Source organism: Thamnophis elegans, chromosome 5 (assembly GCF_009769535.1).
Source record: "Thamnophis elegans isolate rThaEle1 chromosome 5, rThaEle1.pri, whole genome shotgun sequence".
NCBI classification, from domain to species: Eukaryota; Metazoa; Chordata; class Lepidosauria; order Squamata; family Colubridae; genus Thamnophis; species Thamnophis elegans.
In genome coordinates, this window is record NC_045545.1 from 90,201,947 (window position 1) to 90,219,728 (window position 17,782).

The following is a 17,782-nucleotide window of genomic DNA, read 5'->3' on the forward strand; positions in this document are numbered from 1 at the left end:
AAGGAAGCACCCCTGTTTTTGCCTGGAGTCACAAAATCCGCTTAAATCCTAGATCTAGACTCCTGGTGCTATTAAGCAAACCACCGTATGGCCGGTCATCACGGACTGGCTAGGATCTCATAACCCTGAACTGCAAAGTACCCCAGATCCATGTTAATGATATCACACTCTATGTGCAAGCCTAATTTATTAAGGAACGTCCGTTACATTCCTTGATCCCTTTAGGGAAGTTGGCGAAGACAAAACAATTTTTCAAATACTCGGGGGGGGGGGGGGGAATATATGTGCCATTGTGGTGTATCAGGTTGTTTCCCCCTTGCAGCCATCACCCCATTGAAAAATTTAATCTCTGGAAAATTATTAGAACAACTGCAGTTTTCAAATGTATACGAAGATATCAAGAGAAGAGCTGAAGGTTGAACTGGAATCCTTGCTGCTCTCCAAACTTGGCTTGCTTGCAGAAACATCTTCAGACAACGTAACCAAGCTTAAGAGCACGAAGGGCTCCACGCTATACAGCTAGGCTTAAACATTTTGGTCCTTGTGTATTTTGATGAAATTGTTACTTAAGGCATCACTGTGACTTCTCTCACTCGTGCAAGGGAGCACCTTAGCCGCCTAACCACCCATTATAAATATTTTTATAAAGCGCACACCATGTGCCTTGTTTGAAATACCCTACTGCCAATATACTGAATGAAATGTGCAAATATATTACAAATTAGCTAACGAGCACAGCTCTGAGAACCCCACCACAGCTCTTCCTCTGCTCTCTATATACACTTGTGTTCATTGAAACCCTCTGTGTTTTCGTCGGCAAGGAGATGCATCACGAAGACGTCCGCCGTATTTTGGGAGGGCCGACAAACCCATCTGTGGCTCCGATTTTACACCTGGCAGGAAGCTCCAGTTTACCCAGTCGGGCACCCGCTGAGCCCTACAGAGCCCCTAGTTGAGCCAGCTTGCCTGATGTCAATTGGGTTTCGGTTGATCACCAAATTCTTCATGCAGCCCACAAACGAGGAAGGGTGGCGCAGGTGGGGCAGTGAAGTGACTTCTGCAAAAGGAAAACAAGGTGTTTTTATGCACAGAAACCAGGAGGACTTGAGAGAGAGAGAAAATCTTGCTAAGGTCACTTTTGCATCAAGGAGCCTCAATAGCCAGTTGAGCCTTATCTCTGCTGCTCATTACATTCAGAATTACCTTCTTTTTTGTTGAATCGGGTCCAAATTGTCCAGAAAAAGCTAGCTTTGCCCCATCCCCTCTGCGATCCTTTGGCCTTGCTCACAACTCCCTCTGTCCCTCCCTTTCTCTTCTTTCCCTCCTTCCCTTCTTTCCTAACCCTAACCTCCTTCCTTCCTTATCTCTTCCCTCCTTTCCTTCCCTTTCTTTTTCTTCCTTTCCTTCCTTCCCTCCTTCCCTTTCCTTTTCTTGCTTCCTGCCTTCCTTCCTCCCCGTTTCATTTAACAGAATAGCAGAGTTGGAAGGGACCTTGGAGGTCTTGTCCAACTCTCTGCTTAGGCAGGAAACTATACCAGGGATGGCGAACCTTTTTGGCACCGGAACATGCATGCATGTGTGTGCATGTGCACACGCCGGAAACCCAAAGACCAGCTGGATGGTGCACACATGCCTATTTTTGGCCGTTTTCTGGTCCATTTTCAGGCCTTTTTCAAGCCAAAAACATCCCAGAAAATGGTTCAAAAAAACAGCCTGAAAATGGCCCCCCAAACGCTCTGTTTTTTGGGCATTTTTCTGGCCGTTTTCCAGTCCACTGGAAACCAGAAGAGCAGCTGGTGATGGCGCATGTGCCCGTAGAGAGGGCTCTGCATGCCACCTCTGGCACATGTGAGAGGTTCCCCATCACAGCCCTATTCCATTTCAGACGAATGGCCATCCAATCTCTTTTTGCAGGTTCCAGGAATGGAACACCCACAGCGTCTGAAGGCCAGCCGTGGCACCAATTGTTCTAACTGGCGGGAAATTCCTCCTCAGTTCTAGATTGGTTCTCTCCTTGCTTACTTTCCATCTATTGCTTCTCGTCCTGCCCTCAGGTGCTTCGGCAAATAAGTTGATGCCCTCCTCTTTGTGGCAGCCCCTCAGATACTGAAGCCCTGTTATGTCACCTCTAGACCTTTGTATTAGAGCAGGCCCATCCAATTCCAGGAATTGTTCCTCGTACATTTTAGACTCTTTGTAGGTCTAAGGTGTAAAGGTAAAGGCTCCCCTCGCACATATGTGCTATTCATTTTCAACTCTAGGGGGCGGTGCTCATCTCCGTTTCAAAGCCAAAGAGCCAGCACTGTCCAAAGATGTCCCTGTGGTCATGTGGCTGGCATGACTAAATGCCGAAGGCGCACGGAACGCCGTTACCTTCCCACCAAAGGTGGTTCCTATTTTTCTACTTGCATTTTTACATGCTTTCGAACTGCTAGGTTGGCAGAAGCTGGGACAAGGAATGGGAGCTCACTCCGTTATGCGGCGCTAGGGATTTGAATCGCCGAACTGCTGACCTTTCCGATCGACAAGCTCAGCGTCTTAGCCACTGAGCCACCGCATCCCTATAGGTCTAGAAGGTTTGAAACCTAATAATCTAGATATGTCCCTTTAATGAACTCCTCTGGATGCTCCGGTTCCTTAGCCCACTCACCTGGCATTCCACCAAGGTGAATGCTTTCTTTATCCGAGGTATCTTGGACTTCGTTTGGGCCCACTGTGTAATTGGCTTTGGTATCCACATCCAGTTGGATCATGTTGCTTCCTTTGATGACTATGAAGGAAAACAAAATAGCATGGGTCTATTTCATAATTCATGCAGCCCCACTTGCTCCCTTATGCCAGAGGAATACGCGAGAAGAAAAAAAATCCGCCTAGTGCTACTGATTCAGCTCTTCCCAACCAGCTGCCCAATAACTGTTGGATTGCATCCCCTCTAATTACCAACAAGGGAGACCTCTTATTAGCAAAGAATACTGAGCTGGACCAGCAACAAAGAATTAGTCTTTATTTAAAGATGAGGACAGATGGACATGCATGGTTTGCAAACGTTATAATGTTTTAATTAGTAGCCGACATCTCTATGGGATCTGAATGGACTCCAGAGTCCCCCAAGAAGCATGGCGGCCCAATTTTAGCCTCCATCAACAACTGTTTGATGAGGGGAAAGGTTTCATGAAATCCAGACGACTGATTTACCAACATTAAATCTAATTAAGTGGACTTGTTTTATCCATTCACCATACACGGAGACAATATGTTGACTCAATATATCGACTAGATCTTCAACTGAACTGATCAACACCGTTCTACAAAGATATTATTTTGTGATTAGGCTCTTCAGTGTATTGTCATGTACCGTAATGGTCAATAAACATAAATGTAAGGTGGGGGATGGGGGAGGAGAATTTTATAGAATACTAGCTGGATACCCGTGCTTCACTATGTGATCGGGCTTGAGAAATTGACACTTAAAGTTTAAAAAGTAATGTAGAATGTGTAATTCCTTAGCATCAGAGCGTGTTAATATAAGGCAATTGGCAGTTGGAACAGAGTTCTCTTCAGATGGGGAGGAGGAGTAGAATGTCTAAACTCCCAGCCCACAGGCCGAATGAGTCACACATTGGCCACGCCCATGCCTGGTCTAGCAAAGGGGTAGCATCAGAGCATGTTAATATAAGGCAACTGGCAGTTGGAACAGAGTGCCTTTCAGGTGGGGAGGGAGAGTAGAATGTCTAACTCCTTAGCATCAACGCTGTTAATATAATACTGTATAAGAAATATTGATGATCTGATGGTCATTTCGAAAAATTCTCTCTTAGCGAGCACCTAGAAGCCAAGAGGAACATACGTGCCGAATTTTAAGTTTGTAGGCTTTACAGTTCTGGAGATTTCATGATGAGTGAGTGGTATTTGGCTTTTATATATATAGATACAGTTTGGGGAAAATCTCTGACGCAAAGAATATCTCCTTCCAAAAGGGACAGCAGAAGAAAAGGTGAGATCCCTTGGGTTGGAAAGTGGCTCACCTGTGATTGTATGCCATTGGCCATCGCAGAGGGAAGGCTGGGACACAGAAGTGGAGAACTCTTTTGTTCCTGTATTTGCGGCCAGCGTAACCTAATACAGAGAAATGATTTGGAGAAGTTTATTTAGATGGCACTAGGAAGATGCCCCTGAAAAATCTGATTTATTCTGTCAGAGTGTTGGTTCTTCAGTGAAAAGAACAATGTTAGCGAGGAAGTTCTCAGAAAGAAAGTCAGATCATTATAGATCTACCCCACTACTATATTTTCAATTTCCATTAGATGAAATTTATAACCGACAACCAGTCTGGTCTTGTGGTTAAGGCACCAGGTCAGAAAGCAAGGAACCATTAGTTGAAGTCCAACCTTAGCCATGAAAGCCAGCTGGACCACCTTGGGCCATTCATTCTCTCTCAGCCCAATTCATTTCACAGGGTTGTAGGGAAAACAGGAGGGAAGTGTGTTGGATATGTTCACAGCCTTGAGTTATTTGTAAAAATAATAATAATGGTGGGATATAAACAAACAAGTGTAAAACACAGCCTTTCATCTGATCCACAATTTCTCCTCGTGGCTATTAATACAATGTGAGCTGTGCTGGCGCAGTGGTTAGAGTGCAGTACTGCAGGCTACTTCTGCTGATCACCGGCTGCCTGCAATTTGGCAGTTTGAATCTCACCAGGCTCAAGGTTGACTCAACCATCCATCCTTCCCAGGTGGGTAAAATGAGGACCCAGATTGTTGGGGGGCAAGAGGCTGACTCTGCAAACCTCTTAGAGAGGGCTGTAAAGCAGTGTGAAGCGGTATATCAGCCTAAGTGCTTTTGCTATTGCTAATGTAGCCTCTTGATTTATTTTTTAATTTTTTATTACTGATATTTGTCTATCACCCTGCTTTGGAGAGTGGATCATAAAAGAAAGCTTAGCGCCTCCTCAAAGCATCTTCTACCGTCAATTTTTCACCTCTTTTCAGAAACCGAGTAAAGAGAAAATAATTCTTCTCTAGGCTGGAATACTGCAATGTGCTCTACATGGGGCTGCCCTTGAAGAGCATCCGGCGACTTCAGCTAGTTCAGAACGCGGCCGCGCAAGTGATTGTGGGTGCACCTCGGTTCGCCCACATAACACCTATCCTCCGCGAGCTGCGCTGGCTGCTGGCTACCTGTCGATCTCCGGGTGCGCTTCAAGGTGCTACTTGTCACTCATAAAGCCCTCCATGGTAGTGGATCTGCGTACTTGAGAGACCGCCTCCTGCCAATTACCTCCCTGCGACCAATTAGATCGCATAGACTAGGCCTCCTCTGAGTTCCATCTGCCAGTCAGTGTCGACTGGCAACCACACGGAGGAGAGCCTTTTCAGTAGCAGCTCCGACCCTTTGGAACGATCTCCCCGTGGAGATTCATACCCTCACCACCGTCCAGACCTTCCGCACAGCCTTTAAGACCTGGCTAGCCCGTCAGGCCTGGGGATAAAGATAATCTGTCCTCACCCGAATGATGAATGAATGTTGTTTACTATTTTACTTTTATGTACTATTTTTATGTCTATTGTCTGTACCCTCCCCTCCCCATTTTATGTAAGCCGCCCTGAGTCCCCTCAGGGAAAAGGGCGGCCTATAAATATTAATAAAATCTAAAATCTAAATCTAATTCTTAAATGTGGAGGCAAGTTGTACCACAGAAGACGGGCCAGCACTGGGAAGGCCCCGTTGACACAATGTCAGAAATGTTTCCTTCATCAGGTCTTCTCCCCCAGGTCTTCCAGGAAGAGCAGATTCACTTTGGAACAAATATGTCTGGAGATCTTCCATCGCCATTTTCCCAGTCTGAACTCTTGGCATGACCGGCTGGGGAATTCTGGGAGTTGAACTCCACAGATCTTAAAGCTGCCAAAATTTAGAAACATGCTCTTCCTTAACAGCGGATGGTACATTTTTTTCTACTGCACATGCCCAGGAACATATGTCAGGGTTCCAAATAGCATCCAAAAGTAAATCAGAGTCCAAGGCTGAAAGTTCCAATTTATTAAGAGAGCCATGTTGGCACATCTGGGAAAACCCAAATTTGAAAGCTGCTACGTTTTCCCCACCCGGTTGAAAGTTCAAGATCTTGCCCCCACACCCACAAGACCATCACATGGTCCAATCTCCCACTGCCATGCTGGCAGTTCCACCCATCCCGTTCCAGTCAGGTGCAGAGGTGAAAAGACAAAGGATGACCTTGGCTTTCTAGAAAGAATTTTGTTATGGCTGCATAGCATCTAACTCAGTACAATCCCATTTTCCCACAATAGAAAAAGGCATAGCAGAATAACAATAGCAATAGCAATAGCAGTTAGACTTATATACCGCTTCATAGGGCTTTCAGCCCTCTCTAAGCGGTTTACAGAGTCAGCATATCGCCCCCAACAACAATCTGGGTCCTCATTTCACCCACCTCGGAAGGATGGAAGGCTGAGTCAACCTTGAGCCGGTGAGATTTGAACCGCTGAACTGCAGATAACAGTCAGCTGAAGTGGCCTGCAGTACTGCACCCTAACCACTGCGCCACCTCGGCTCTATAGAAAGTATGGCAGGCCAAAGATCCAAGAGAAATATGGCTGCAGGCCCGACAACATATATGACAATTGTTCTGGTTTCCCTGAAAGGATTTTCAAGATATTGGTCTCTATTTAAAAAATTCTTAGAAGCTCATCAGCCAACCAACCAACCAGCGATGAATAAATTAATCAATTTACCTTTTGGCTGTCAGTAGACAGCCTGAGATAGTTTGTTTTTCTCCCTATGTGAAATATCAGGCCAGATGAACTCCGTGGTCGGATCTCCAATGTCATCTCAAAGTCTTGACCTATGGCTACTGACCCATCTGGGGGGAGAAGAGCACAAAAGGTTTGTGGGAGAGAACTGAAAGTTAAAACTAAACAATCCTGAAAGAACATGGCAAGAACGACCAAGTGTGAAAGGACAGGCGACACTTTAAAAAGTACCTAGTGTGATGTATCCTCCTTCAATAGAGAAAAAAACGCCAGTTTCCAAAGGACCCACATAACAAGGGGTCACAGCGAACACACGGGAGGGTGAATTCAGAGGCTTTTTGTCCAGTTTCAGGTGCCTGAGACAGCCCTTAAAGCTAGTAGCAGAAGCATCCTGCAGAAAAGAAGAAGGTCTTCTGAATTAAATAACAGCATCTGAACATTTCCAGGGCCAAACTTCCCCCAAAGTCACAATTTCATGCTTTCTTTTACAATGGATTACTTCAGTGGTTCCCAAACTTGGCAACTTTAAGACTTGTGGACTTCAACTCCCAGAATTCTCCAGCCAGCAGGGCTCTGCTGGCTGGAGAATTCTGGGAGTTGAAGTCCACAAGTCTTAAAGTTGCCAAGTTTGGGAACCACTGGATTACTTGAAGAACTTATATGGCTGCCTATCTCCCCTAGTGATCCGGGGTGGTGGTGGAGGGTGAGCTTATGAATGCTAATAAGAACAGTATAAAAACAAATCAAATCCTTCCCACCAGGCACCAGACCACCCAACATATCGAATCTGATCCAAAGGTGCTTTTTCAAAAGGCAACTGGACTTTGTTTTTTCCTTAAAGACGTTTTGCTTCTCATCCAAGAAGCTTCTTCAGTTCTGGCGCCACCATTCAGTCAGAACCGAAGAAGCTTCTTGGTTGAGAAGTGAAACATCTTCAAGGGAAAAACAAAGGAAGTCCAGCTGCCTTTTGAAAAAGCACCTTTGGGGCAACCATGACCTGGATGACTGAGAATCTCCATAGACATGTTGACTCTGATTGAATCTCATCCTAGCCCAAGGACTGAGGAACAGCTACCATAATTTTCGGAGTATAAGACGCACCTTTTTCCCTCAAAAAAGAGGCTGAAAATCTGGGTGTGTCTTATACACTGAATACAGCATTTTTTTTGCCTCCAGAAACCCCGCCCCCATCACCAAAATGGCCGTGCATAGCTTTTAGGAGGCTTTCAGAGTGTTCCTGGGGGCTGGGATGGGCAGAAATGAGTGAAAAATGGGCCATTTTTTGCTCAATTTTGCCCCCCCCAGCCCCTAGGATCAATCTATAAGCCTTCTAAAGGATATGCATGCCATTGTTTTGAGAAAAAAAACAGGCCCGTTTTTGCAAAAAATGGGCCATTTTGGGGAGAGTGCAAAAACTTTATTTTTTAATTTGCCTCTTCAAAATCTTGTTGCATCTTATACTCCGAAAAATACAGTAAGTCTTTGTGGCCTTCCAGAATGCTAAAACGGGTTGGGATTCCAGATGGGCAGCTTTAAAATTTGACTAATAAGTACATTCCAAAGGGCCAAGGCAACTATAGTGAAGATGCCCCTTCAAAGTCCCATCAGATGACAATGTCTAAGGCAAGCAACTTGGGAGTGCCTCTACCCCACCTGATCTGGTATGATGCACGGAAGGTGCCCCCCCCCCCTTGAATTTTCAACTGCACCTAAAAATAAGTGGGAGGCAGTGTACTTCATGTAACAAGGGGAAATTACAAAGAGCCCAGAAGCATGCAAACGGCTACATTTTGCAGCTTCTGGATAGTCTTCAAGGGCAACTCCCTGCAGAACCCATTGCAGTAATCCAGCAGGGAAGTGACAAGGCACAAATGACTGATTAGGCTTCCTGGTCCAGGAAATGGGTGCAATTCATAAAGTTCTCTCTCTCTTCATATCAGGGGCGAGTCTGGTTATATGAATAAGCAGGTCCCAAGGTAGATTATTAGCTTCCTTACTGGTATATGAGCCTTGGCTTTGACCAGTGGTGCTCCCCCCACATAAAAGGGGCCAGAGATGCCGAAGTTGACACCATTGGTTGGCAGTGACTTCTCCAGGGACCTCAGTCCATCAATGACCAGCTGAACTCTGTTCCCATCTCTGCTGAAGAAGACCTGAAAAGGATCGGAGATGCATGTAATTTTTCAATAGACTAGAACAGAACAGATCAGAGAATAGAATAGAAAATAGAATAGAATAGAAAATAAAACAGAAAATTAGAACAAATTAGAATGGAATAGAAAATAGAACAGAAAATTAGAATGAAATAGAATAGAATACAGAATAGAAAATTAGAATAAAATAGAATAGAAAATAGTATAGAATAGAAAATGGAATAGAAAATAGAATAGAAAATTAGAATAAAATAGAATAGAAAATAGAATATAAAATAGAATAGAATATAAAATAGAATAGAAAATGGAATAGAAAATAGAATATAAAATTAGAATAAAATAGAAAATAGAATATAAATTTAGAATAAAATAGAATATAAAATAGAATAGAATATAAAATAGAATAGAATAGAAAATGGAATATAAAATAGAATATAAAATTAGAATAAAATAGAATGGAAAATAGAATATAAAATTAGAATAAAATAGAAAATAGAATATAAATTTAGAATAAAATAGAATAGAATAGAAAATAGAATAGAATAGAAAATAGAATAGAATAGAAAATAGAATAGAATGCAATAGAAGAATAGAATAGAACGAAATAGAACAGATTCAACCATTTAGCCAAGGAGTCGATGCCATATCCTATCTGATGCTAGTTCATCAATAGAAACACACTCTTTGCTCAGGGTTAATCCAGAGGAAAACTGAGGCATTTGACATAGAAAAGATTAACAAAATGGGCCTACTGTATTTTCCCTTTCCTTACCGTGTGCCATCTTCCATCGTGGTACTTTTCTTTGGTCCGGAGCCTCAGTTTATGTCGGTGGGTATCAGCCAAAAGCACCAATCGTCCGTTGGAGACAAAAAGGGAGAAGGAGGAGCCCAGGGATTCATTAGCCATGTAGAACAGCAGGCCACTGGAGGAGTTCAATCTCAACTCCATGGAGAAATGAAACCTGTTGAAGAAGCATCGACTGTCATTCAAGCTTTCTTAAGGCTGGATTGGAGTTCAGATGATCAGTGAATAGAGTACAGGTTCTCCTTGACTTACTATCATTCATTTAATGACTGTTCAAAGTTATGACAGCACTAAAAAAATGGCATACCGTATTTTTCAGAGTATAAGACGCCCCAGAGTATAAGACATAGCAAGGTTTTGAAGAGGAAATTTTTTTAAAAAATTTGCACTCTGCAAACCTCCCCAAAACGGCCCGTTTTCTGTGAAATGGACCCTTTGTTTTCAAAAAACGAATAGCCCTTAGGAGGCTTGTAGAGTGCTCCTGGGGCGGGGGGCAAAAATGAGCAAAAAATGGGCATGGATAGCCTTTAGGAAGCTTATAGAGTGCTGCTGTGGGGGTGGGGGGGCAAAAACAGGCTGTTTTTTTGCTCATTTCTGCCCTCCCCAGCCCCCAGGAGTTCTCTGAAAGCCTCCTAAAAGCTATGCATGGCCATTTTGGTGAAGGGGTGGAGTTTCAGGAGGCAAAAAATGCTGTATTCAGTGTATAAGACGCACCCAGATTTTCAGCCTCTTTTTTGAGGGAAAAGGGTGTGTCTTATATTCTGAAAAATACGGTAATTATTTTTCATGTGATCAAAATCCAGGCATGTATTCATGATTGCTGCATCACCTCAGCTCATCTGCTGGCTTCCCACAAGCAAAGCCAACGGAGGAAGCCCGATTTGCTTAACAACCACATGGTTCAGTTAACAACTGCAGTGATTCACTTAACAATGGCGGCAAAAACGGTCAAAAAATGAGGCACGACTCATTTAAAAACTGCCTGGCTTAGCAACAAAACATTTGGGCTCAATTGTGGTTTTTAAGTCAAGGACCTGAGACTTTTTGCCTCCCTATATTTTTTATTTTTTCTGAAGTTCAGTGTCAGAAAGACTTTCCAAGCAAGAAGAAAAAATACATTTCGCTTTTCAATGTTTACCTTTCTTGTAAAATTCCTGGTATTTTATGAAACTCTAAGTGGCTGGCAGGGGATCCACCAAACTGGAAGGCATCTTTAATAGCTTTGGGCTCTTTAAGCAGGTGGCAATTTTTGTCTTTCAGCATCGCCTTGCTTGGGGCCTGCAGAGACATAATTTGTAATTCACAGTCCAGAATTTGATAGTGGCGAATATCTGTTGTTCAGGTATTGGATGAGGGTGGAGGTTCATTTTCCGAACTTGTGGGTTGGTTTCTGAATGTTTCGTTACCAGGCTAAGTGTTCTGTCCCCCCTTCTCCACTCGTTAAACAGACGACAGGCAAACAACTTAAAAGGAACTCTCTTTATCAGTTCTCGGCTCAAACTGGCTGCGAGCCCAAAAATAACATGAATACAGTCTCTGACCAGATAACAGAATACCAAACAAAAACTCTTACAATGCAATGCACTTCTCCAAGTGTATCCTTGAATCAGGGTTACAGAAAACAAAGCACTTCTCCAAGTGTATCTTACATAAACCACAACTGCTGATCAATCAATGTTGAACGAACCAAGGAACATTGACTCCTGCAACTAGGGCGTGGCACCATCCGTCCTTTTATCCCCAGAATATGTCCCAAACGAGCCCCAGCTGCATAATTAATCTTGCATCCCGAAAAGACTCACAGAAGATTGCTGCTGAGTCACAACAGCTAAGTAACATCTTCAGTGGAATTTAGGGGATGTCGATGTTCTTTGGCTTATAAGGGCTTCATGTGGTCAGTAGATCTTGTGATGGAGAGATCACGCCAGCTGTGGTTCACATCAGGTGAGGGTCTTATGATGGATCAGAAAATAGAGGGGGCGGTGGTGGGATTCATTTTTTTTACTACCAGTTCGGTGGGTGTGGCTTGGTGGGCGTGGCATGGCTTGGTGGGCATGGCAGAATACAGCAAAATCTCTATTCTGTTCCCACTCCAGGGGAAGGATACTGTAAAATCTCCATTGCATTCCGACTCCAGGGGAAGGATACTGCAAAATCTCCATTCCCTCTGCACTCCAGGGGAAAGGATACTGCAAAATCTCCATTCCCTCTGCACTCCAGGGGAAAGGATACTGCAAAATCTCCATTCCCTCTGCACTCCAGGGGAAAGGATACTGCAAAATCTCCATTCCCTCTGCAGGGGAAAGGATACTGCAAAATCTCCATTCCCTCTGCACTCCAGGGGAAAGGATACTGCAAAATCTCCATTCCCTCTGCACTCCAGGGGAAGGATACTGCAACATCACCATTTCCTCCCGATCAGCTGGGACTCGGGAGGCAGAGAATAGATGAGGGCGGGGCCAGTCAGAGGTAGTATTTACCGGTTCTCCAAACTACTCAAAGTTTCCGCTACCAGTTCTCCAGAACTAGTCAGAACCTGCTGAATACAATCTTTGGTTCGCATTATGTAAGGGTCTTGTGATAGCCTTGTGCCATATGAAGCTCTTATAAGCAGAAGAACATCGACATTGAGATCCCTTAAACTCCGCTGAAGATGTTACCTAGCTTGGTAATGAAACGTTCGGAAACCAACCCACAAGCTCGGAGAACAAACCTCCACCCTCATCTTCTCTTCTACTGTATTTCCATCACCTTCGGTTTCCACCTGCTCTTCTTTTCTGGCGCTCTCATCTGCTGGGGTTGCCGATCTCGGGGGCAGTTCATGGTCACATTAAAACTCTCGGTGCTCTGCTGCATATCCACAACTGCCTGGGCTTCCAATCTCCTAGTGCAGAAAGGAAAAGAAGATTAACAGCTGTCCAGGGGGAAAACACAGCAGATGCATTTTGACAAGTACAAAAATATCTGCAGTAATTCAAAACCTCAATGAGCCCAGTAGTTAAAGTGGTGCGAAGAAGGAAAGGAAGCTGGAGCAAGGCAGAAAGGGGACACGGTTGAAGCCCTGGCTCACCTCTTGATGAAGACATTGCTAATGCAGCCCGTAAGGTTGCCAATGTCGCTGGGGCTGGGCAAACCACCCAGGTGAAAAACGCCCAACTCGGCTTCACGCTTTTGCCTCCTCTCCCGATTCGGCCTTGCCGTGGATTCCTGAAGCTGATCGTCTACATACATCCGGACCCTACAACGTACAATGTTGTATATTTCAAGATGGAGAGATCAACTGGGGAAGCGGACAAGACAAACGTGCAATGCAAAAAAGTGGTACCCTGCAGAATCGCTGTAGATCGCCACGTAGTGGCTGGTATCATCAGCGTAGGCATTCTTGGTGGTAAGCTTCGTGGACAGGACATTGACAGCCACACGGCCATCTTGCAAGAAAACCTGGCAGCTCCCATCCTAGAGAGAGAGAGAGAGAGAGAGAAAGGAAAACCTATTGCTACTGGAGAACTTTTGACTCTTGACTCTTTGAAAGCAGTTCGTTGGGCGTTAAAATGTGCAATTCTTCAAAGGTACCTAAAGGGTGGCTCAAAGCAATTAGGATGTCATTGACATCCCTCATGGACACTCATGAAGGTAGGGCAGAAGAAGCCATAATCTTTCCAGTTTAGAATATCTCACATGATAGAAGGATGGATGAATGAAACAGATACCGTAGATAGATAGATAGATAGATAGATAGATAGATAGATAGATAGATAGATAGATAGATAGATAGATAGATAGATAGATAGATGATAGATGGATGGATGGATGGATGGATGGATGGATGGATGGATGGAAGATATAGGCAGACAGACAAATATAGAGAGATGATAAAGATGCTAGAGATAAGCGATATGTAGATAACAGAGATAGATGGTAGATAGATAAATGATAGAGATGGATGATAGATGATTGATAGATAAGATAGAGAGAGAGAGATAGACAGACAGACAGATATGATAGAAGAAGGATGGATGGATGGATGGATAAAGGGAGGCAGACCGAAAGATATACCTGGAGAGATGATAAAGATAGCTAGAGATATGAGATAGATAGAAGATGGGAGATAGAGATAGGGAGATAGATACAGATGATACAGAGAGATGATAGATAGACATAGAGAGATAGGAAGATACAGATAGATACTAATAAAAGAAGGGTGAAGTTGATAAGTCTTATAAAAAGAGTCTCAGGTGGGACAAATATTAGGGAAAGGTATACTTTCCCTCCTTGAGTTACAACTGTTAGTTAAAACCCCTCATCTGTCTCTTTTAAGAATGCAAAATATTATTCTGACTATCTTTCCAGTTACACAAATAGTGAGACTAGCATTTAGCATTGTCTTTTCTTACGGTTCTGGATGCCAGTTAGTTAGGAGTTATTTCTCACCGTTCAGCCAATACTACATGCAGGAGACTATTATTTTAGGACGCAATTCCTTCAAGGCCCAAACGGCCTACCTTTGTATCGTGGTGATAGAGCAAGCCACGACTCTGACTGGTACGGAAGCTAAAACCAGTGTAGAAGTCTTGCAACGGGGGGACGTTCCTCAGCGAGAGAGTCAAGTAGCCGGAGCCATGAAGTTTCACTGAACGAGCCACCTGGAAAAGGACAGGTGCAACACCCAATGAAGTGGGGTTTCCTTAGACCGAACAAAAAAAAACCCCAAACCCCGGGGCTCCCAAAAAGAACAGAATGGTTAGCTATGATGCCATGACTGCCAAAACCGTTTGTGGATTTTCTACGTGCCAGATACAATAACAGATGGTTTTTGAAGATGCGTTTAATGATCTATCTATCTATCTATCTATCTATCTATCTATCTATCTATCTATCTATCTATCTATCATCTATCTATCTATCTATCTATCTATCTATCTATCTGTCTATCTATCATCTATCTATCTATCTAATATCTATCTATCTAATATCTATCTATCTATCTATCATCTATATCTATCTGTCTATCTATCTATCTATCTATCTATCTATCTATCTATCTATCTATCTATCATCTACCTACCTACCTACCTACCTACCTATCTATCATCTATATCTGTCTACTAATTTATCATCTATCTATCTATCTATCTATCTATCTATCTATCTATCTATCTATCATCTATCTATCTATCTATCTATCTATCTATCTATCTATCTATCATTATATCTGTCTATCAATTTATCATCTATCTATCTATCTATCTATCTATCTATCTATCTATCTATCTATCTATCTATCTATCTACCTACCTACCTACCTACCTACCTACCTACCTACCTACCTACCTATCATCTATATCTGTCTACTAATTTATCATCTATCTATCTATCTATCTATCATCTATATCTGTCTATCAATTTATCATCTATCTATCTATCTATCTATCTATCTATCTATCTATCTATCTATCTATCTATCTATCTACCTACCTACCTACCTACCTACCTACCTACCTACCTACCTACCTACCTATCTATCATCTATATCTGTCTACTAATTTATCATCTATCTATCTATCTATCTATCTATCTATCTATCTATCTATCTATCTATCTATCTATCTATCTAATATCTATCTATCTATCTATTTATCATCTATATCTGTCTATCAATTTATCATCTATCTATCTATCTATCTATCTATCTATCTATCTATCTATCTATCTATCTATCTATCTATCTACCTACCTACCTACCTACCTACCTACCTACCTACCTACCTACCTACCTATCATCTATATCTGTCTACTAATTTATCATCTATCTATCTATCTATCTATCTATCTATCTATCTATCTATCTATCTAATATCTATCTATCTATCATCTATATCTGTCTATCAATTTATCATCTATCTATCTCTCTATCTATCTCTCTATCTCTCTATCTACCTACCTACCTACCTATCATCTATATCTGTCTATCAATTTATCATCTATCTATCTATCTATCTATCTATCTATCTATCTATCTATCTATCTATCTATCTATCTATCATCTATCCATCCATCCATCCATCCATCCATCCATCCATCCATCCATCTTGGTTGGTCTGTCTGTCTGTCTATCTGTCTGTCTATCTATCTCAGTCTGTCTGTCTATCTATCTATCTCTGTCTGTCTGTCTGTCTGTAAAAGGAGAGCAGAATTTACTGCTTTTTTCTTTCAGCATACAGGGTGGATTCTACATATAAAATGTTTAATTGACAATTTTTTCCTATTTTTTCATACATGTTTTCTTTGCGGTTGTTGTTAGGGTTGAATAGAATTTTTTTCTTTTGTTTGATTTTATTTGCTTGTCTGACTATTTCATACTTTATTTTCTATGATCAAATAAATTTGCATTAAAAAAGAAAGAAAGCATAACTTTCTAGCATATAAATCAGAGGGGATCCAGTGCATTGTGGTGGAGAAATTCAAGCTTGAAACGAAGCTGAGTTCATTGGGATCTGTGCTTTCTTTCTCCCACCCAGCGGGGCAGTTCTACAACAGAACACAGCTGACTGTCCTTTTTCAGCAGGCATCTCTCTTTCAGTCTGTTTGTTTAGAGACCGCACCTGGGATGGCCAGGAGAGTGGTCGTTCAGCGAGGCGATCATGTGGGAGCCTCACTAAATGACCTTACCAACTAATAAGTGTGATGGGCAGGCTCCATTACGGTCGGAAGTAGAGGTCTACCTATCCTAACAAAGCTGCCTTTTTCCAAATAGCAATAGCACTTAGACATATGTACCGCTTCACGGTGCTTTACACCCCTCTCTAAGCGGTTTACAGAGTCAACCTATTGCCTCCAACAATCTGGGTCCTCATTTGACCCACCTCGGAAGGAGGGAAGATTGACTCAACCTTGAACCTGGCGACATTTGAACTGCCAAATTGCAGGCAGCCGGCAGGCAAGCAGAAGCAGCTTGCAGTACTGCACTCTAACCTCTGCGCCACCGCGGCTCTAGCTGCGTGCTACAATAAAGAGGTCCATAGATACATCGTCTTACCAGGAGGTCCAAGGTGCAGCCGTAACTCACTCCGATGGTGTTCATGCGTTTTAAGTCCACGTATTTCCCCAGAGCTTTCAGTCCTTTCATGCAGCCTCTGATGGAACCTCCTTTGGGGAACAGCTTCTTGAGCCTGAAAAACATGCAAGGATATTCGGGTCTTTAAAGGCTCAAGCTCTTTAGAACTGGGAGGGGTATCAGAAAGCATGTAGGAGGTGGAGAGGATTTGGGCAGATGGGTGGATTAAGGACAGTGGTGAGATTCAAATAATTTAACAACCGGTTCTCTGCCCTAATGATTTCTTCCAATAACCAGTTTGCCAAACTGCTCAGAAAGCGTGACCTGACAAAAGGGCGAACGACAAAACCGTGCCCGACTAAACCGCGTCACTAAAACTGCGACGTCATCAACGCGGCGACAACAGCACAACGACAACAGCGTGGAGACAGAAGGGCGCTTTACAACAGCGCGTCAACAGAAAGCCGATTTAACTTAAGGTAAGGGTTAGGGCTAGGTTTAGGTTTAGGGTTAGTTTTAGGGTTAGGTTTAGCGTTAGGTTTAGGGTTAGGGTTAGCGTTACGTTTAGGGTTAGGGTTAGGTTTATGGTTAGGTTTAGCATTACGTTTAGGGTTAGGGTTAGCGTTATGTTTAGGGTTAGGGTTAGCGTTACGTTTAGGGTTAGGTTTAGTTTTACAGCATGCTTCTGTCACCGTGCTGTTGTCGGCGCGATTCAGCGCTCATTTGTCGGAGCGCTTGAGAACACGCGGTTTTGTCACCGTGGTATAGTCAGGCACGGTTTTGTCATTCGCCCTTTTGTCAGTGAACCCTCAGAAAGTTAACAACCGGTTCTCCCGAAGTGGTGCGAACTGGCTGAATCCCACCACTGATTAAGGAGCAGAAGGAACAAAACGACCAACAAATGTTCCTTTTACATAAATCCCAGCACCCAAAGCAGAATGAAAGGAAAGGGAAAGGCTGAATACACCAGCCAGTGTCAAACTCAATGCCCTTG

At 43.0% G+C, this 17,782-nt stretch overlaps 1 protein-coding gene across 2 annotated transcripts in view; it reads right to left on the reverse strand.

The window, feature by feature from the left end:
- Positions 1-299: 299 nt before the first annotated feature.
- Positions 300-17,782, reverse strand: part of LAMA5 (laminin subunit alpha 5) — a 227,629-nt gene continuing 210,146 nt past the window's right edge. For both annotated transcript variants that reach the window (XM_032217941.1, XM_032217940.1), the window contains exons 68-80: positions 16,771-16,903; positions 14,237-14,377; positions 13,060-13,190; positions 12,805-12,972; positions 12,486-12,618; positions 10,873-11,012; positions 9,702-9,891; positions 8,774-8,929; positions 7,008-7,167; positions 6,759-6,886; positions 4,026-4,116; positions 2,651-2,770; positions 300-1,057 (exon numbers count right to left, since the gene is read on the reverse strand). In XM_032217941.1, coding sequence (XP_032073832.1) covers positions 912-1,057; positions 2,651-2,770; positions 4,026-4,116; positions 6,759-6,886; positions 7,008-7,167; positions 8,774-8,929; positions 9,702-9,891; positions 10,873-11,012; positions 12,486-12,618; positions 12,805-12,972; positions 13,060-13,190; positions 14,237-14,377; positions 16,771-16,903 — 1,837 coding nt within the window. In that variant the 3' untranslated portion in view covers positions 300-911. The remainder of the gene's footprint in view (positions 1,058-2,650; positions 2,771-4,025; positions 4,117-6,758; positions 6,887-7,007; positions 7,168-8,773; positions 8,930-9,701; positions 9,892-10,872; positions 11,013-12,485; positions 12,619-12,804; positions 12,973-13,059; positions 13,191-14,236; positions 14,378-16,770; positions 16,904-17,782) is intronic.